The 18,592-nt window shown below is 30.6% G+C and overlaps 1 protein-coding gene across 1 annotated transcript; it reads right to left on the bottom strand.

Annotated features, from left to right (window-relative positions):
• Positions 1-126: 126 nt before the first annotated feature.
• LOC113395105 (putative inorganic phosphate cotransporter) lies at positions 127-5,969 on the bottom strand. Its single transcript, XM_026632667.2, has 8 exons — positions 5,813-5,969; positions 4,977-5,203; positions 3,047-3,283; positions 2,519-2,725; positions 2,084-2,257; positions 1,658-1,874; positions 761-999; positions 127-386 (listed from the first exon to the last, which is right to left on the bottom strand). Exons 1-8 carry the CDS (start codon positions 5,895-5,897, stop codon positions 168-170), a joined length of 1,605 nt encoding a protein of 534 aa, XP_026488452.2. The 5' UTR covers positions 5,898-5,969; the 3' UTR covers positions 127-167.
• Positions 5,970-18,592: the final 12,623 nt, after the last annotated feature.

Raw genomic sequence — 18,592 nt, 5'->3', positions numbered from 1 at the left:
GTGATGATCCTTTGTAAATGTATCCTTCAATATTAACGTTTTATGTCCTTACTGGTTGTTGGGGAAAGGTAAGTAGCTTAATATAAAAAAATATTACTTTCTTAATTTAAATTTTTCTTTTAATAAATTAAAAACATAAATAATTTCAACTAGCAGCTATTATCAGGTCATTTCTTTTCATCACTGGTTTTTTCTGTTGGAGCATTTTCTGAATCATTGTTCCTTAACGATAGGGGACCATGTTTCCAATTCTTGGGGTAACCATGTTTCTTAACATCATCCCACCAAAGTTGCTCACCTTTGGCGAAAATCAAATATATGATGTTTGTTATTACCAAGACGCCAAGACATACCCAAAAGGCAACTCGCCATTCCTTGAGTGTGGACTGTAAATTAAAAACGAATATATTAAAATCAAACAGTATTTTTGTAACGGAAACTTTGCGTACATCTATTCAAATATTATCACGTAAAATATTTTAAACTAAACAAATACTACAAGAGCTGTTTATGATGGTTGTTATATAATCGATGACGTCAAAACATCAGTTAGAGAGACGATAACATCGAACGTTAAGAGGAAAAGAAACAAGTGACATTGAAGCACTCAAGTATTAAGATATAGGGTATTTACGAGTATTATTTGATTACCACCAAGACAGAAAATAAATTCCACCAAAAAATACTTGAGATAAATATATGTCACAATTTTCAATTCTCTTTTTGAATAAATAATAAATATTTCGGCAAATTTTCTTACATTTGGAGTCAGTAGACCGATTAGATACGGTGTGATGATTCCAGATATAGCAGCTATGCCATTCACCATTGCGGTAGTTGTACCAGCGTAGTTAGGGGTAATATCGAGAGCGTTAATTTTCATTCCACTGTAGTAAGCACCCATTAGTGTCATAGCAGCGATGAACCAGAATACTGCTAAAGTTGTATCACATCCAGAATACGAAGCGAGAATTATACAAATACCTGGACCGGTGGCCGCTAAGGACAAAACAAATATGATGGTTAATATTTTCTTAAGAAACTTTTTAGAAATAAAGATATTAAATAAAAAAAAATTAAATATGCTAGTAACCGTCTTCTAAACTTTACAAATGACTAAATACTATGCTCAAGTTAACTTATATTGGTTTTTATTGTTTATAGATGAGACAAGGTTCAAAACATAACTATTAAGGAAAATATTTACAAATTAGTTAAATATGTGCTTAACTGTTAGATCACTTGAAATGCAAACTATACGTTTTTTTTTATAATATAGAAGAATGTGTACATCTTAACCGATGACTGCGGGTTCAAACCCAGGCAAACAAAACTGAATTTTCATGTGCTTAATTTGTGTTTTTAATTTATTTCGTGCAGAAACCTGGTGTTTGGGAGTGGGACATTTACATCTTTACTATATAAATTATTTGTATTCTACTTAATGATTATTTTTAAGAAGAATCTACAATATTATATAAGCATTCTTATAAAAATATAGTAACATAATTGATTGATAAAGATAAGATAGATTAATAAGATAATTGATTAAGATATAAATTAATGTAGACATTTATTAAAAAGTAACTAATTTTGGTTTTATCGAGTCGATATTAAGTATGAACTGATGTTTAAATATGTTAATTTATAGTCTTACCAATAGTTGTGTAAAGCTTTCTGGCATTTTTAATACTATGGAAATTTTTCTTGATACAGAAATCGCAGATAAGTCCAAAGAAGAAAGAGGCAATCCACATTGCAACGTAAGGCAGAGCAGAGAGTAATCCGGCAGATTTAATATTGAATTTCAGAACATCTGTCATGTACTTAGGTAAATCTGTGACCATTGTGAAGTAGCCCCAATCGTGACCAATCTGGTGAGAACAGAAAATAATGTTATTATAAATCTGACATATATATATGTGTGATTTATAGAAAAAAAAAACCTTAACACACTTAGAAAATATGGAAAATTTTATGTAAAATTAAAGTAAATTTATCTCCCAAATTTTAATATTATTTGTCATTTTAATTGTATTACCGAAAACTTTTTATTATAATTTATTTTTAATTAATCACTTACAGCAGCAATGATTAGAGACCAAAGGGGTACAGATCTGAGCAACGCTTTCCATGGTACGGGATCCAATATTTGTTTTTCACTGTGAATTAATGCTTGAACATTTTCATTCAGGAATTTCTTTTCATCATCAGATATAAAAGGATGCGTATTTGGGGTACTGTAGCAAATGAAACACTGAAAACCATTATATTTATGTAAAAAAAAATATATAGGACATATCTAATCAATATTAAAAAAAAAAAAACAAATGATTTTATTTTTGAATATAGAACGAATTATATTTCATGTTATAATAACAAAGCAGGTTCATTTTTGACTCCGCTGGTGACAACATGACTAGTAAAAATATTGCCAGCATTCTTGTCACTATTTCGGGCGCTAAAGATGTATATAATAAATAATACTTATATAAACAATTATGTAAACACTACATACCCATATTACAAACCATCCTAAACCGATACCACCGAACATATAAAAGACATATTCCCAAGATCCGTCGTACATGATGAGGCCTGAGAAGTACGATCCTGCTATATTACCAATTTGAGCGCCTCCAAAAACGATAGCTCCAAAACGTGCTCTTTCAGCCTTTGGCGCCCACTTTGATATCATTGCCATCAACGCAGGCATAGTTGGACCCTAATGATGAATAATGCATTAAAATCGTAGACAAATTGATACACTATATTAAAAAAATAGAATAAAAATATATAGCGCGAAGGAGTTAAATATCTACAACAAAAATAATTTAGCAACTAGCCCAACCATAAATGTGAGAGTTGGGGCATTTGGATCCTAACCTCTTGAACTAATCTTGGTTCTAGTATGAGTTCATAATTTAGATAATATTAGGGATTCTAGTGATGTCTTAATATATATATATATATATATATATAATCGCCTATTTTTCTTACTTACTTGTGTTACAAACAAAAGTATTAATCCAATAAAAATAATTACCTCACCAAATCCTTCGACTACACGGAGAATAAACAAAGCAGTAGCTCCTCCAGTTTTGACAGCGATTGGAGTGATAAAGGTACAGATAGCCGTAGATAGCAATCCTGTGCCCAACACCCATTTACCACCATAACGTTCAGCCAACATACCACCTGGTATATGGGTCAGTACGTAACCATAGTAAAATGAACTGAGTATGAGACCTTGGGTGGCTTCACTCCACTCGAAAAGGTCAGACTGAAAATAAATTCAAAATTATTACGTAATACAGTTGATAGTGTTAGCTATTCAGGACACCGATAAAAATATTACGTTGCCCTTGAATAAAATCGAGGCTATTAAGGCTTAATACTTTGTACTACTACATATACTTATATAAGTTCTGCCAACCAATTCTCATTTGGGAATAAAATTTATCAGTGTCATATTCCCATGACTTGAAAAGCTCGTGCAAATTATTGACTATGAGAACAAAGAGATTTTAGTGAACCTGTTATAAGTGCATTTCATTTTTTCATCTTGCCCAGTTGGGTATTCTACATGACCAGGAAGATGTCTTAGTCACCACTATAATCATCAGTATGAATTGCTTATAAAGCCGTCGAATAGATTTGATTCCATTGGAAACCCATTTGACAGCCTTAATGACAATATTTATTACAAAATTACATAAAAAGAGGTAGTTAGCTCTATTTATATCATTTTATAAGAAAAGTTGAGTTAAATCTATTGATAAATAAATCTTAAACCGTAAATTAGAAATTGCATCTGTTATTTGATAATTTTACAACAGTCTGCAATCTGAACAGCTATGTAATCCAATAAAGCTACTCGTCGTAATGGGAGTCATAAAGACGATTAAGATAAAATAATTTATATATAATATGTACCTAACCTTCTCCTCAAAAGGAGGGGAAATTTACAGGCTGCTAATCTAATAAAAAAAATGTAATAATATGAACTTATTTTATATTCTGAAACATGCGCACACTCAACGTGCAAATAAACTGCGAACAAAGCAAATACTTTTACGACAAATGTTTGCCATAGTAGTTGTAGAAACGTCGCCACCTAAGTAGAAGGCAAATTTACCGTCACAGCCAAAAACCGAATTATATTTATATGCATTAAAACACGAACGATGATTTTTAATTCAAAACTCACTTAAAAAATTACTTGAATTATAAAACTTTTGTGACATACCAGTAATCAAAGCGATCTTCTATTTAAATAGCACGTTGTGAGTCAACTTTAACCGTACGCGTCATACCTATTAACCAATTTATATAACCAAGTCCATTAGACTAATATTTTGTACAACTCTAAGTATAAAAAGAGCAATTCATCTCAGGATTATGATGGTGAACCATTACAAAGAAAATAATGTTTTGGAATCTTATTTTCAATTACTATTTCATTCACACTAACATTTGTAACAATATAATTACATCTTAACTATAAATAAATAACATTCAATTATTTATTTTTAGTAATATAATTGTATAAACTAGGCATAAAGAATTTAGGCATTTGTTTTCCATTTGGTAAGCAGGCCTAGCAAATAGGCCATGTATCCCTATGTGGTCACAAACGCGGTCAGACATTTGCAAAGTAATAATCATATTTCTTGTTTCCGTTGTACTGACTCACTCTTAAAACTGAAGCTTAGCACTGAATTTCGTTTAACAGCTTATTAGTAGTACGGGTGGATGGTATCTACTCAGGCGGACTTACGTAAAGACACCAACAGGTGAATATTTTATAATAAGTTAGAACACGTTCTACAAATCTAAATCTTTGTTAAATAAACTTATATATTTTGAAAGGATGATTATTTATATTATTTCTGATCCAATGTATGAACTATTATACAAATAAATATAATATATATTAAGAAACTTATAAGGTTAATGAAATATGAAGTACTCACACCACCACTGTCTCTAGTAATATAATCCGATAATGTCATCGTGGTATTTTTAACCGTTGTTAAATCTGGGCACGCGTTAGGGTCGTAATTTGAATCGCCTTCGACAGCGACGGTCTTTTTCACCATCTGCGTGATCGCCAAATTTAAGCAAACGCGCATTGTGTACGCATTCGCTACGGCTAGCAGAGCCATCACAGCGAACACATATCGTTGTGGTATTATGAATACTGAAACATAATTTATTATTAACTTATTATAATTAAAAAATAATAAATAAAATTCTCTGTTTTACGATTAGTTATTGGTCAAAATTAAAATATTATTTTTATTTTATTCTAGCAGCTATTGGCTATAATAATTTTAATTACCAATTCATGTAATAACAGGTTTGCAATATAACGTTATTTATTTTGAAATAAATAAAATATATACATGATACGTTAAACCGCAAACATAACATTCTACTCTACATAAATACATAATGAAAGACTAAGAACAATTCATTTGGAACCGATGTTCTTGAAAATTTATAACATATGTATCTATTATGATATTAAAACATACATGACATACGTAGTCACTGAATAAATTACTGAACATTATATGTTTAATATATAGAATATAAATAAAATAAACGTTTACCTAAAAGCGAACTATAATGTAAAGTGAACTCTTGCTCGGAACTAAATATATATTGTAAGTAAATATTCTTCATTTACCTTGAGAGTTAAATAATTGGAATTTATCGGTTTAAGGTTATATGTATTAACTTATCGCTCATAACATTTACCCAAAATGTATGTTCCAAACACATAAAAATGTTATAAAGTACTTACGTTTCGAAAGACCAAGTCGCCATCCTGTCAACATTTCGTATTTAAACCTAGAACCAATAATATCAACTTGAGCACCATTCACCATTGTCGCCAAATAAATTCACAACTTATTTTGTAGTTCGCGGGCACTGCGTTCAGTTTCTTTAATACGACTACTTGACAGTTAAGCTAATCAGGAAAAGGTACTGCAAATGATTGTACAACCGGTGACAAATTATACATCCGAAAAAACGAAATTGAATACGCTATTATGGTCAATCATGCTTTTCCTTAAGGACGCAGTCAGCGTAAATAAAACCGTAGAGCGAACCACGTAATCTTCATTAACACTACCGGGTTCTAAATTCTAGGCCAATTCTAAAGCGAAAAAAGTTATTTCTTTTTTAAATATTTCATTAAAATACGTTGTTTTATATCCAGATGTTTTAGTAAAAAGCCAATCATTAAAACGATTGAACTTTTATTATATTTAAATAATAATGCCCTCTTTTATATTTTATTTGAAATATTCTATTATACTATATAAATATAGTATTTATAATATTTATCTTTGCAAATAATATTTGTGTTGCATTAAAAACGATAAGTTCTTGTATAATTACATTTTTGTTTCAATTATTTGTTTGTGTTTTTATAATAATCTAGTGGAAAGAGTTAATCAATATTAGTAATACATCACTGCGTACCTGTTTATCCTTTCATCGTATCCAGTATTACATTAAAAATAATGATTTACAGTTTTATCGTATCCAGCATAGCGATTGGACGAAATTCCCCATATATTTTACGTAATTGGATCAATCAATTTCGTGCCTATCGAAAGCTCAGTAATATCGAACGATAGATGTTTTTTTTTAATTATTAATTCGGCATATTTTTATAGAGACACTTTGTAGGGAGCCGAGATAAACACACGAATGTCTAGCACACGTGAATCTTAATAATACCCAAGTAAGTACTATTTAAATTTTTATGTACTCTATTTGTACTGATTATCGATACCTCATGCTCAGTGATGGAAATCGTAGATTATAAAACAAAGGGCAGATGGGGCACGCGGCACATTATATTGAAGCAACAAAAGCGAATACTTATTCCCGGTAGTGCGAAACAACGCGTTTCAATAATTAATATTTAAATATTTAAAGCAATAGCACTTTGTCTGCACGCTCCGTGTTGCGTTTTGTTTTTTTTTTTATATTCTGTGGAGGAAATATGTGTTAGAGGAAAATCTGATGGAATAAACTCCTCTCTCAAATGAAGAGGCCTTAGACCAACAGGGAGATATAGCCTGGATACTAATTGACTAACTACTGCATAGTCTACTTTTTATCGATATTATTTAAAGAGATGTATTACGTGTTCTTTTGAAAAAACTGAGCTGAGCTCTCGAACGATTGCAATCTTAGTCATAGTATTCGTTACGGTACAGATATGACAAATATGATCAATTCAGATCAGATTTGTCATATCTGTACTAGATAATATCGTAAAGCTGAAGAGTTCGTCTGTTTGAGTCCTATTTGAAACAATATTTGTCCATATTGACTATAAAACATCATACGAACGGTGAAACTGCGTGGAGCATCCAGTTTTACAATAAATAATACATTTATTTACATGTGATATACCTAGGTACCCTATCTATCTAGAACTATGTATAAAGTACGTACCTTTTAATACTACTTATTAATTTTATCAAAAATTACACTTTAATATTGTTACTGTTAGTATACAAATATCAACAAATACAGAAAGAAAATAACTTTTTAATATTTATCTAATATTTAAATTAATACTATCTTACAAATAAAAAATAATTGCTCTTTCTCGTTTTGTTTGTTCGTATTCTATGCGTGCACGAAACGTTCATCAAATAAATTCATATTGCGTACCTACCTATAATGTAGGTGGCATAAAAGTCGTATAAAATAACACTTATAAATAACGTGTTACTTACGTTTTGTATGACTGTATGTCTCATGTACCTCGTTTATTTATCTGTCGAAATTATTTTTGTATAAACACGCCTTTTAAGCATACTTGTAGTTCATAATGTTTTGTATTTATTTATTTCTGTTACGTCTATACTAATAAATATTATAAAGAGGTTGTTTTTTTTTGTATGTATGTATGTATGTATTGTAATTAAGGATCGAATTCTATTTTTTTTTTACTGGTAGTAAGCTACTTTATTCCTTATTGCTATACGGTATTAATTATATTTATATAATGTAATTTTGTTTATTAATAAATGAAAAACTGAGGCATATCGCTAGTTTAAAATAAATAAAAAATCAAAGAGAGATATGCCACGAATCAACTAGTTATCGATAGACTATCTAGTCTAAAATCCCATTTACGTATTGACATTCGAAAACTCAAGGTCATTCGAAATAAAGTTTAAGTTGCTACGAAAATAATAAACGTTATTTTTTATTTTTTTTTCAAAAGGTTAACATTTTCCCTTACTTACCCATTTTTTATATTATAAATTGTAAACAAATACAAAATTTGACAAAAAATACCTTTCCTTTGTCTGTTATATCCATTTTAAGCTATTTTTTTTTAATCGGTCGTAGTTTTTACTTTAACATCGGTCGTAGTTTTTGTGAACAGGTTATTGTTAATATAGCATACGTACCTATCTACCATAATGACTACACAAAATTTTAATTTATAGATTTTTTTTTTAAATCTGAAATTCAATAATTTAAGAAACTATTGAAAACACGTAATGTTACCTAATTTGGTATAGAGCGCAATAAACATTCATTAAATATTTACTTTTAATAAAATCGTTATAATCTTATCGCTTCTATATTTATTTAAAAGGAACGTTTCGCTTGTTTTGTCAAATACAAATAGTTATACATTGTTTTTTTTTTAAATATATATTTTATAAATAATTTCTACTTTAAAGCCAATTTATTATTAAACATTTTACGTTTTTAATATTTTAATATTAGTGCCACTTCTTCGACGACATTATATAGTATATAATGTACAATAACAAAACTATTAGAATGAACGATGAATGTTACGTGAAGTTTGTAATTGTGATAAAAGATTTCCGTACGCATTTATACTGTAAATATTTTGTAATATAATAATATTATTTAATAACACTGACCTTAATAATATTCTGTACGATATACAGTATATAGTTATAACTCCTGAGACCGTTGAGAAAACCAGCCAGCTGCTAACTGTGGTATTTCGCGCTGTTTCGCACCTTCGTATCAACTATCATCTTGATCGACGTTATCAGCATCATTGGGATGTAAACTACTATTATATATACTCAATATTTCCGTCTCACGACAATTTTTCGTATTTTTTAAACGAGAGTTCTTTTTTATATAGTTCTTTTTTATTTTATATAACCTTATTTTATTCTATACACGTATTTATTAATAAGGAATAAACATATATCGCTTGTATAGAATGCGTTGTCTCCTTCTTTCGACAGTCGAATCACGAATGCCAGAAGGAAAGAATTATGTGTACCTTTTCATAATTTATAAGGTCGTTAAGATAAAATGGCAGCCTATTATAATATTTAATTAGATTCACTATATTTTGTCAAAGTTTAAGTGTAGGTCACACGTGTGAAAAAATAATTATTCAATTGGTAATTTAAACGCATACATCTATTTTTAGTCTTTATATATTAGATACCAAACGGGCAGGAGGCTCGCCAGGTAGAAAATGACTACCACCGCTCATGGACTATAACTGATGTGGACGCTCTTTTATTGAAGTTTCCCAAGTCGTATCGGTTCGGAAAAACTGCCGGTGAAAGCTGATTCCACAAAGTGGCAGTTGTGTAAGGCAGAAAATACCTTAGAAATCGCGCTATTATGGATTTTCGGAAATCTAGGTGGTTCGGGTGGAACTTGGAATTTTGACGAGATGTCCGAAGGTTAAATTCAGTAGCTACGGTGAATCCAAACAATTCCTCGGAATATTCCCCGTGAAAAATGCGGTCGAAGATGTAGAGTGATTCAACATATCTACACAAAGTCAAAGAATCAAGCAGATCGGAAAGGCAAATCTTCAATAATTCGAGCCGCTCTGCGTTCAATACAGTCAAACGGAAGAAGCTGTTACGTGGGGGGCACCCGCCTAGAGGTGAGAGCAGTATTCCACGTGAGGCAGAATTTGCGCCTTGTACACTTTTAGGCAATGGGCCGACGTGAAGTACCGATAAGAAGAGATTCTTGCTGAGCACACCAAGTTTTTTTGATGCCAATTTAGCTTTACCTTCCAATTGACCGCGAAACTGAACGAAGTTCGTAACATGAACGTCGAGTATTCTGATACTAGCTATCGCTATATAGTATCGTATATGACAAATGCCGATTGTTTAGCGGTTAACGTGTCATTTTGGTTGAATTGGACTAGGGTTAGCCGACCCCAGACCGAGACTTTGTTTAACAAAGACTCGTTTTCCCAAGAAATATTAGTACGGTCGGTGTCTAAATGTTTAACGTTTAAGTGTTAGACGTATATGATTTAAGCGTATAACTTATCAAGTACCGTCTATTTATTACAATTTAGAAAATATTAGGTTATTTATTAAAAAATATACACTTTCAAATATGTAAAACGTAAAAGGAGATATCCTCAGATTATAATACAAATACCCGGTGGAGCACGCGGAATATCATAGTGAAGCAACAAAAGCTAATATAAAATCAAAATCAAATACAAGGTCCCAGTAGTGTGAAACGTCAAAGTATCCGTCTCTTTATATACATCGTCGAGGCAGCTTACTGTCGACGGTTCTTTGACATATGGCGCTGGTTACAAAAGCGTCAAGCGTTGTTTCGTCTTGAAATACCGTTTGGTCTGTGCTCGATTAACTCTAATGTTCCGAGAATTCTAATCTTAAATGGTATCATTAAAAGACCATTTTAAATTTAATAATAAATTTTAAATTGATTGTGTAATTAATGACCTGAAAATTTAAAAATACGACCAAGCATCATAAGGCTGGTGCCACTTTTCAAGTCTAGTCGTTATAATATATTATTATACGCTACCTACCTAAGCAGGATAATAAAATTAAACAACGACATATCTAAATATCTACGTAAACTTGGCAGCTGTCAAAGAAAATCGTGAACAGTATAATCTTTATGAGATAATTTTTATTGCAATGTCACTTATTTCAAGGCAATACTATAAATATACGTATGTATAATATGTTTTCAATCAAGTTTAAAAGATTATTGTTTCTTTGAAATATTTTGGACTAAAACCATTTCAAATGTGTAAAGTGCATTCCCTTTCACTTTTCACGTACATTTTCAAGGAGTTTAGAAATAAAATTTGTTTTTAAAATGCAGCAATTTACTTTCATACATTTTTATTTACGGCGCGTGCTGTTTCTGAGTTATTTACAACAATAGAGGTATACAATCAATAAGAAAACAGATATTGTCTAGGATATTGAAAGTCGATTCTTATCTATAAGTATACCTAGGTTTTATCATTTTCCGTGTTTACATGATTTCCTAGCGACAATATGCTATTTATAATATTTTAATAGGTTTTATAATTGACTAGCTTCCACTTGCGGCTTCGCCTACACGTAAGGGGGAGGGATGTATTAAGTACGATTTTCCGGAATAAGAAGTAATATGTACTTTAATTCATATCCGTTCAGGCGTAATGGCGTGATTGAGTAATAAACATCCATCAAAACTTTCGCATTTATAATATCAGTAAGATTAGAAAGATTATGATTGGTTACCTTCATTGATTGCTAAATGGAATTTAAGACGAAATATGGCTAGCTCGATTATCACAACAAGAAAACATTGATGAAATTTAAGTACATTTATATTGCCTTCTTTTTAATCAAGTCAGCGATATTTTATGATGCCATCAATTCCAGTAAATCGGGTCTAAACTAAAATGGGAGTACCAGAAATGCAAAATATTAAAATCTTTTATCGTAATATTTATATTTATACTTATTCTTTATATCCGAAAACAACTTTGTCTGGCTGTCTGTTTAGTCTTTGGATAAAGGGCAGTAATGTTTATGGTACAATTTGTCTGTAAACTACACAGGTAATCTCATTATGGCTGTAACTGAATAAAAGAGGTTTGTTCTAAAAATGATTTTAATTGTATGTACTACTAATAGATACTTGAGAATTGTCTAAATAACTGTTGTTGACTAAAAATCCCATGAATCCTTTTTTTTAAATTACTATATAAAATAGTTCTAAGCTACTTTTTTGCTATATGTAAAACATACTAAATAACTGCCAATCACAATTATCATTTTACCAAATTATTACGAACAACACATGAGCCGCGACGTCTATTGCAGTGAAGACTAGCCAGCTTCATTGATGACATAAGAATTGACTACAGGAAGTTTATTTTATATACATAATATAACACAATAGTGCGTTAAAGAGATACCATGAGATAAAATAAATAGCGCACCTGGACCGAATACTATCTATTTTGTATAGCAATGAAAAAATGTATCGGATAGCCGTCCTTTGACGAGTAATAACAATATATCGGTATTGTTTATTGTGGTGAATATTGACAACTTGGTTATATTAGTTAGTCAGATAGGATTTCGTTTTAGTAATGACGTAAATAGATTTTGGAAAGAATTTCTTTTCCGCAGCTTACAGTAGAGTGAACCGGCAGAATCTTCAAGTATGGAAAAAGCGTTACCTATACTTCCTCTAGATGGTCACCTAGGTAAGGTTCTTCGCTTTTTGCCCCTTCCTTTTCTATATATTCAAAACTTATTTTTTCTAATTGTTTTAATTCACACGACATTCTTAATAACGATTTTATTTCTGGTCATTTAATGTCTCAATGTCGTTTATTTATTTAATTATGTCTATTATATATTAGGTAATATACAGCGAAAGCACCTCCAGCTTTTTACTTAAATCTTCACAGAAGTGCTATACGTGCCTTTGATCTTTCTATTATTTGTTTACGTTTGATATGCGGGAATGTTTTTTTTATTTCCAGGCAACATCACAATAAAAAAACTGTTTTGAACTTTCCGTGTTTTTTTTTTTTGTTTTTATTTATCTTCAAGATAGCATTATGACAATGACGCACAAACTCATTTGACATAGTAGGCTTATGTCATAAAGGTTCTCAAATACAGAAGATAGCAATAATCATAATATTTTATCAACATCTTAAATACTCTTCAAGTAGTTATTTTAGCGATTATGAATAATAATAATAAATCTTGAAAATACTGCAGTCACATTGAAATTAAATTATTGGTACACCAACAGCACGGATAATAGAAGCTTCACCAATTTTATAACAGATAATAAATATGAAATTATTCTTACATTTTTTATATATATATAGTTAGGAGGACTGACAAATAAGCCACCTGATGTTAAGTGGTCACCACCACCCATAGACATTTGTTCTTTTAGAAATATTAACCATCACTTACTTCGCCAATGCGCTACCAACCTTGGGAACTAAGATGTTATGTATCTTGTGCCTGTAGTTACACTGGCTCATTCGCACTTCAAACCGGAATACAACAGTACCAGCAGAATATCTGACGTGGGGCTTTGTACCCACCCAGACGGGTTTATACCAAGCCCTACCGAGAATAAATAACAAGAACGACACTTGATTAAAAACGTCTATTAGTAAAGTCGTAATTGGATTAACATTATGTCAATTTTAATCTTTTATTAGTAGTTGTATTTTATTTAGACTATTATAATATTATAAAAAGATACAATTCGTTTGTATGTATTTCTAGATTCAATAAATAAATAATAATCTTATTCATGTAGAACTTCTACACTATGATGGTTTAAAGATTCAATATAGACATCTGTACTAATCGATACTAATATCATAAATGCGAAAGTAACTCTGTCGGTTTAACGCTCTTTCTGTATGTTGCTCTTTCACGGTAAAACTTAAACAATATTAGATAAAATTTGTTGAGAAGCAAGCTTGGACTCCAAGGAAAGACTTAGGCTACTCGTTAGTCCTAGTAGCTAATGACCAACCCCTTAAACGCGAGCAAAGCCATCGGGGCAACTAGAATACTATAAATTTTGAATATTGTATAAATTTTGCGTACGTTGTCTAAGAGGAAATTGTTGGTCTGAGTTTTCATCATTCGAAAATGCAGATTTCATATATGAAAGGATATATTTTAGAAATAAGCTCTTCTATCCATTTGTATGTTATAAATGACGGACCGGCGTCCACCTATCTATTACAAAAAATAAACTGTTAAACGATGATTTATCTCTTTTCATCTCTTTCTATCATAATTGGTTTGACATTAGAAAAAAGAAGACAGCAGTGTCACAGATATTTTCTAATTACTTAATTTTATTTCAGCATTCTTTTGACATGACATTTGACTTCCAGGCAGGAGACATAACTTACATATATAATTGTATTTAACTAACATGACTGTATTTTTAGATGTTGAAAAAGAGTAACATTTCTTGCCGGTTCTTCTCGTTAGAATCTACATTCCGAACCGGTGGTAGCTTTACTTTAAATAGTTTGTTAAATGACGATTCAAAAGTGCTTGTAAAAGTCTACTTGAATAAAGTATATTTCGATTTTGATTTTGATTATTAAAATTCAATGCCGTACTTGGCTTCTGCTTTGCCATGACTGTCAAATGCAAATGACTTCTAGTGTTATATATATTTTATTATTTTTTAATTTATTTAAAATATGATGATATGTAGCAACACCGCACATAGATATTGACACTAAAAATTTTCAATCATTTCTTTCATGGTCATGAAGCTGTTGGCCATTAAACAAAATCCTTTTCGTAGCAAATTAAGACTTTCTATCGTTTTTAAGATCAGAGAAGCCCTGTTGTCCTGTCACCAACAAGGTCTACAAGTTATACTTGTCTGGATTCCAATTCACTCGGGCATTATTGAAAATAAGACGGCTGACTCATATGCTAAGATTGCTATCCATTCTGGTTCATCTGAGCACTTTGTCAATTCATCTCGAGACGTGCTCACTCTTGCGAAAGCACAAATGAATAAATCCTGGAACTCATTTTGGATTTCATCAAAATCGGTTAAGGGTAAGTATTATTCGGCGTTACAACCTGAAATTCCGAGGCGACCTTGGTTTTCATTTCACAGGCACGCTGACCGTTGGGTCACTTCCACTATCTGTCGGTTACGCCTCGGCCATTCATGCACACCTACCCACCTAGCAAAAATAAGAGTCCGAGATCACTCGCTGTGTGAATGTGGCCTAGACGAAGGTTCCGCAACCCATATCCTGTTCCTTTGTCCTAAACTTCTACATCCTATTTACGACATTCTCCCTCCTAAAGTCCTTCGTCCTATAAATGTTGAATGTTTGTTGACGTTTGTGTTTAGTCCATTTTGTTCCTTTCTGTGGAAATATATTAAATGTAATAAAATTAAGTTGTGAATAGTCCAATTGAGTGTTATATCTTATTATATATAGTTTAGAGTACTAACAATTATTATTAATTTACTTTATTATTAACCTTTAATGTTTGTGTTGTTCTAGGTTAAGGATTAACAAGGAAATTGTTACTACTATGCTAGTCTTCAAAATTTAATCGAGTCTGTTACCTCAATCGTACCGATCAATCTCTTTCGTGTCTTCTCCATCCTACGTGACATTGGCGAAATAATCTGTGCCCTGTCGGCACAACTAAAAGCCATTTAACTAAGAATTGAATTGAATTGAATTCTTTCATGGTCATGCCTGCATCCTTACAACTAAGATGTCCCTTGCGCCTTTTCCACACAACGGTACTAACTATTCACATTTAGACTACCCACCACGTCAAAATATCCTTTCACACAAATCTCCATCGTCTCTTACAGATATCATATGAAATAAAACACAATAATATTATGATAATAAGGTTTCTTGTTCGATTAATGCTAGTTTACAATAAGATTACTTTACCATTTCCTTATATATTAGAATATTAATTACTTGTATGTTCACAATGTACAATATGTAAGGTTTTTCTTAAAGTTAAATTCTGAAAACAGTCCGCCGGGCCGCCGGCCGCAAGGGCACTTTGAGATAACATCGCTGAAACTATATCGAAATGAAATAATATTGAACGTATCGCATTTGATAAACACACATTACATCACTCAAACACTTCACATTTTTTTTTTTAGTATAAAAATACGCACATTTACAACATCAGTGAAACCGCAACTTTCTGATTAGGTACTTGTGATTTATTTTAACAATTCAAGTATTTTATTAAATTTTCATATAAAGGCATCGTACAATGATAATTAGGTTAGTACTACTAAGTTGGGAATAAGAATTGTGGCTTATAATTACAGATATATAAATGATACACATTATAAATTAAACATTGTTTACAAAAGTTACGCTTATTTAATATAAAAATTCAAAGGAATTCGAATAGATTCAAACAAATTTATAACATAAGTATATAATTTTGGACAAAATTAACATTTTAAGTGATACAAAATATGTTCAGCTAAATTATGATATTTCGCTTATAATAAGGCTTCAAAATTACAACGAAATGTCAACATTAGATTATAATATTGTTAGTAAGAAATCGAAAAATATATCGCTAATGCAGTTAAGCGAACAATTTTGTTTAACAGTTTGATAACAGTTTTTGATGACAGTGACCCTTCTATTTTTGCTAGTTCGGGTTGCACTGTACATAAGTAATCTTACCTTCAGTTTGATTTGTATCGATGAACTAAAAAATCAACACATAGACAAACACAATGATAAACATATAAACTACGTGATTTAGAAAAAGAAATTAAGCCATCTTACAAAATTATGTTAAAAAAAAAACTTAATCTAGCCAGCTAATTGATTTATTTCAATTTGTGCGATGATTTTACATAAAAATACGCACGAAAACAATATATAATCTTACAAGAAAAAACATATCTTCGAACGTATTATAAAAAATATAATAAACGTCGTATTAAAAAAAAAAACTTATCAATTTTGATAAAATATTACCTACAGTTCCCTTGTTACGCTTTTTATAATATTTACAGAACTGAAAATATCTACAATGTCATAAATTACGGTAAAAAATTTCATTAAGTACAACTTTTGTGCATATTCGTGAAATTATTTCGGGATAACATATGCAGATACTAAATCTAGTAATAAATAAAAGTGCCTGACTAGTTTATTTATAAATTCGTTACAAATCGTCTCAACTATACAAAGACTAACGCTTGACACTTTCATAAAGCGTTCTTAGCCTGATCGTAGTAAATAAAATCGATCCTAACGATATATATTCTGTTTCAAACGCATTTGTACAGCATGTACTTTACATTAAAAAACGTCAATAAAACTTTATAAAAAAATCATTAGCAGAGCGATTCTGTAAGAATACAACTCGTATTTTGATAAGAAAATTTGAAAATCGACTTTCGAAGATACGCCATTTTGATAATGTGTATTCCATTTTTTTTTAGTCAATGTTGCCATAATCTGTAATTTCTTTCTTGTGTTCTGTGGTGAATTTCAAGTTTGTTTTTACAAAAAAGCTCTATAGGAAAACCAAAGTAGAAATCGTTTTGCAACTTTAAAGAACACGTCTATTTTGTTTACATCAGCTGTACAAAATGTTGTTCAAATAGATAATAGTTATAAATATGTACTAGCATACTTTAAAAATTAACATTTAATCCTACGCAGACTTTATATAATAACTATATAAATTGACGTAACTAAAATTCATATGTGATACTTAAAGATTAGAAATGGAATTTCAATCACTGGAAATAATAGCAAATACATTTAACAAATATTCGCTCACTATATTTACATTATTTAGTAATATACTAAATTTTATATAATATGCCTACTTATAGGAATAAAACCTAATACCATACACAGCGGTAGTTGGATTGGGTTACAAACATTAATAAATAATTCATGACAAAAAAATAACACTTCCTTATATCTTATATAATAAAATCATGTAGGATTTGATTTAATCAATCAAATCCTACATGATTTTCAATGATAGGTTCAATAACATTTTTAATTTTCATTAACAATGAGGAATCTATTTAATAAAAGATATATTAAATAAAGCAATAAAGAAAATTCGTGTTAAATTTTATTCCCGTAAAAGGCAAGCCAGACAAAAAGTAATATTATTCTTAATATAAATACAGCTTAAATAGGATTCGTATTGATGTATATTTTACAGATTATATACAAGTAAATTAATATACTCATCAATGTACCATAGAGTACTAACCCATGGGTAATTTATCACATTTAAGGGTTGGTAAGCCTTGTTCACCTAGAAGCACTGGCAACACTAGAACAAGTAATATGGAAAAAACAATTAAAAGTGCTTCTAGTTGAACTATATCCACCGTACGTGAAGTTTATAATACTTTTAGCTTCACAATATAACGCAATACAATAAAACGTTTACGGATAGTCAATTGATTAAAAAAAATATTTCTCATATAATGATTGTGCATCGTTTCGACATTTGTGACAACATAAATCATTCATAACGTTTTTTACATTCGATTCATTGCAGTCGAACTTATGTTGAGCATCGCATACTGAGCGTTATAATACTGTGTCGTCACAGGATGGCAATGGCAGTGAGACTTTACCGCTGCAAACGATCAGTTTTGACCACATATAATAACAACCGTAAAATAAATTGATGAAAAATCTGACGTCATGGAAAATTGGAAAAATTGGTACATTCATCAT

The sequence above is a fragment of the Vanessa tameamea genome, chromosome 9 (assembly GCF_037043105.1).
Source record: "Vanessa tameamea isolate UH-Manoa-2023 chromosome 9, ilVanTame1 primary haplotype, whole genome shotgun sequence".
Taxonomy (NCBI): Eukaryota; Metazoa; Arthropoda; class Insecta; order Lepidoptera; family Nymphalidae; genus Vanessa; species Vanessa tameamea.
Note: the sequence above shows the minus strand (reverse complement) of the source record. Positions and strands in the feature narration are given on the sequence as shown.

What these genes read in the sequence shown, in the direction of transcription:
- LOC113395105 (XM_026632667.2), bottom strand. Translation starts at nt 5,897, where the DNA reads ATGGTGAATGGTGCTCAAGTTGATATTATTGGTTCTAGGTTTAAATAC. An exon ending in GCGACTTGGTCTTTCGAAAC is followed by an intron (nt 5,204 to 5,812) that starts GTAAGTACTTTA and finishes ATTATGTTTCAG; the next exon opens with TATTCATAATACCACAACGA. An exon ending in TCGGTCTACTGACTCCAAAT is followed by an intron (nt 387 to 760) that starts GTAAGAAAATTT and finishes TTTAATTTACAG; the next exon opens with TCCACACTCAAGGAATGGCG.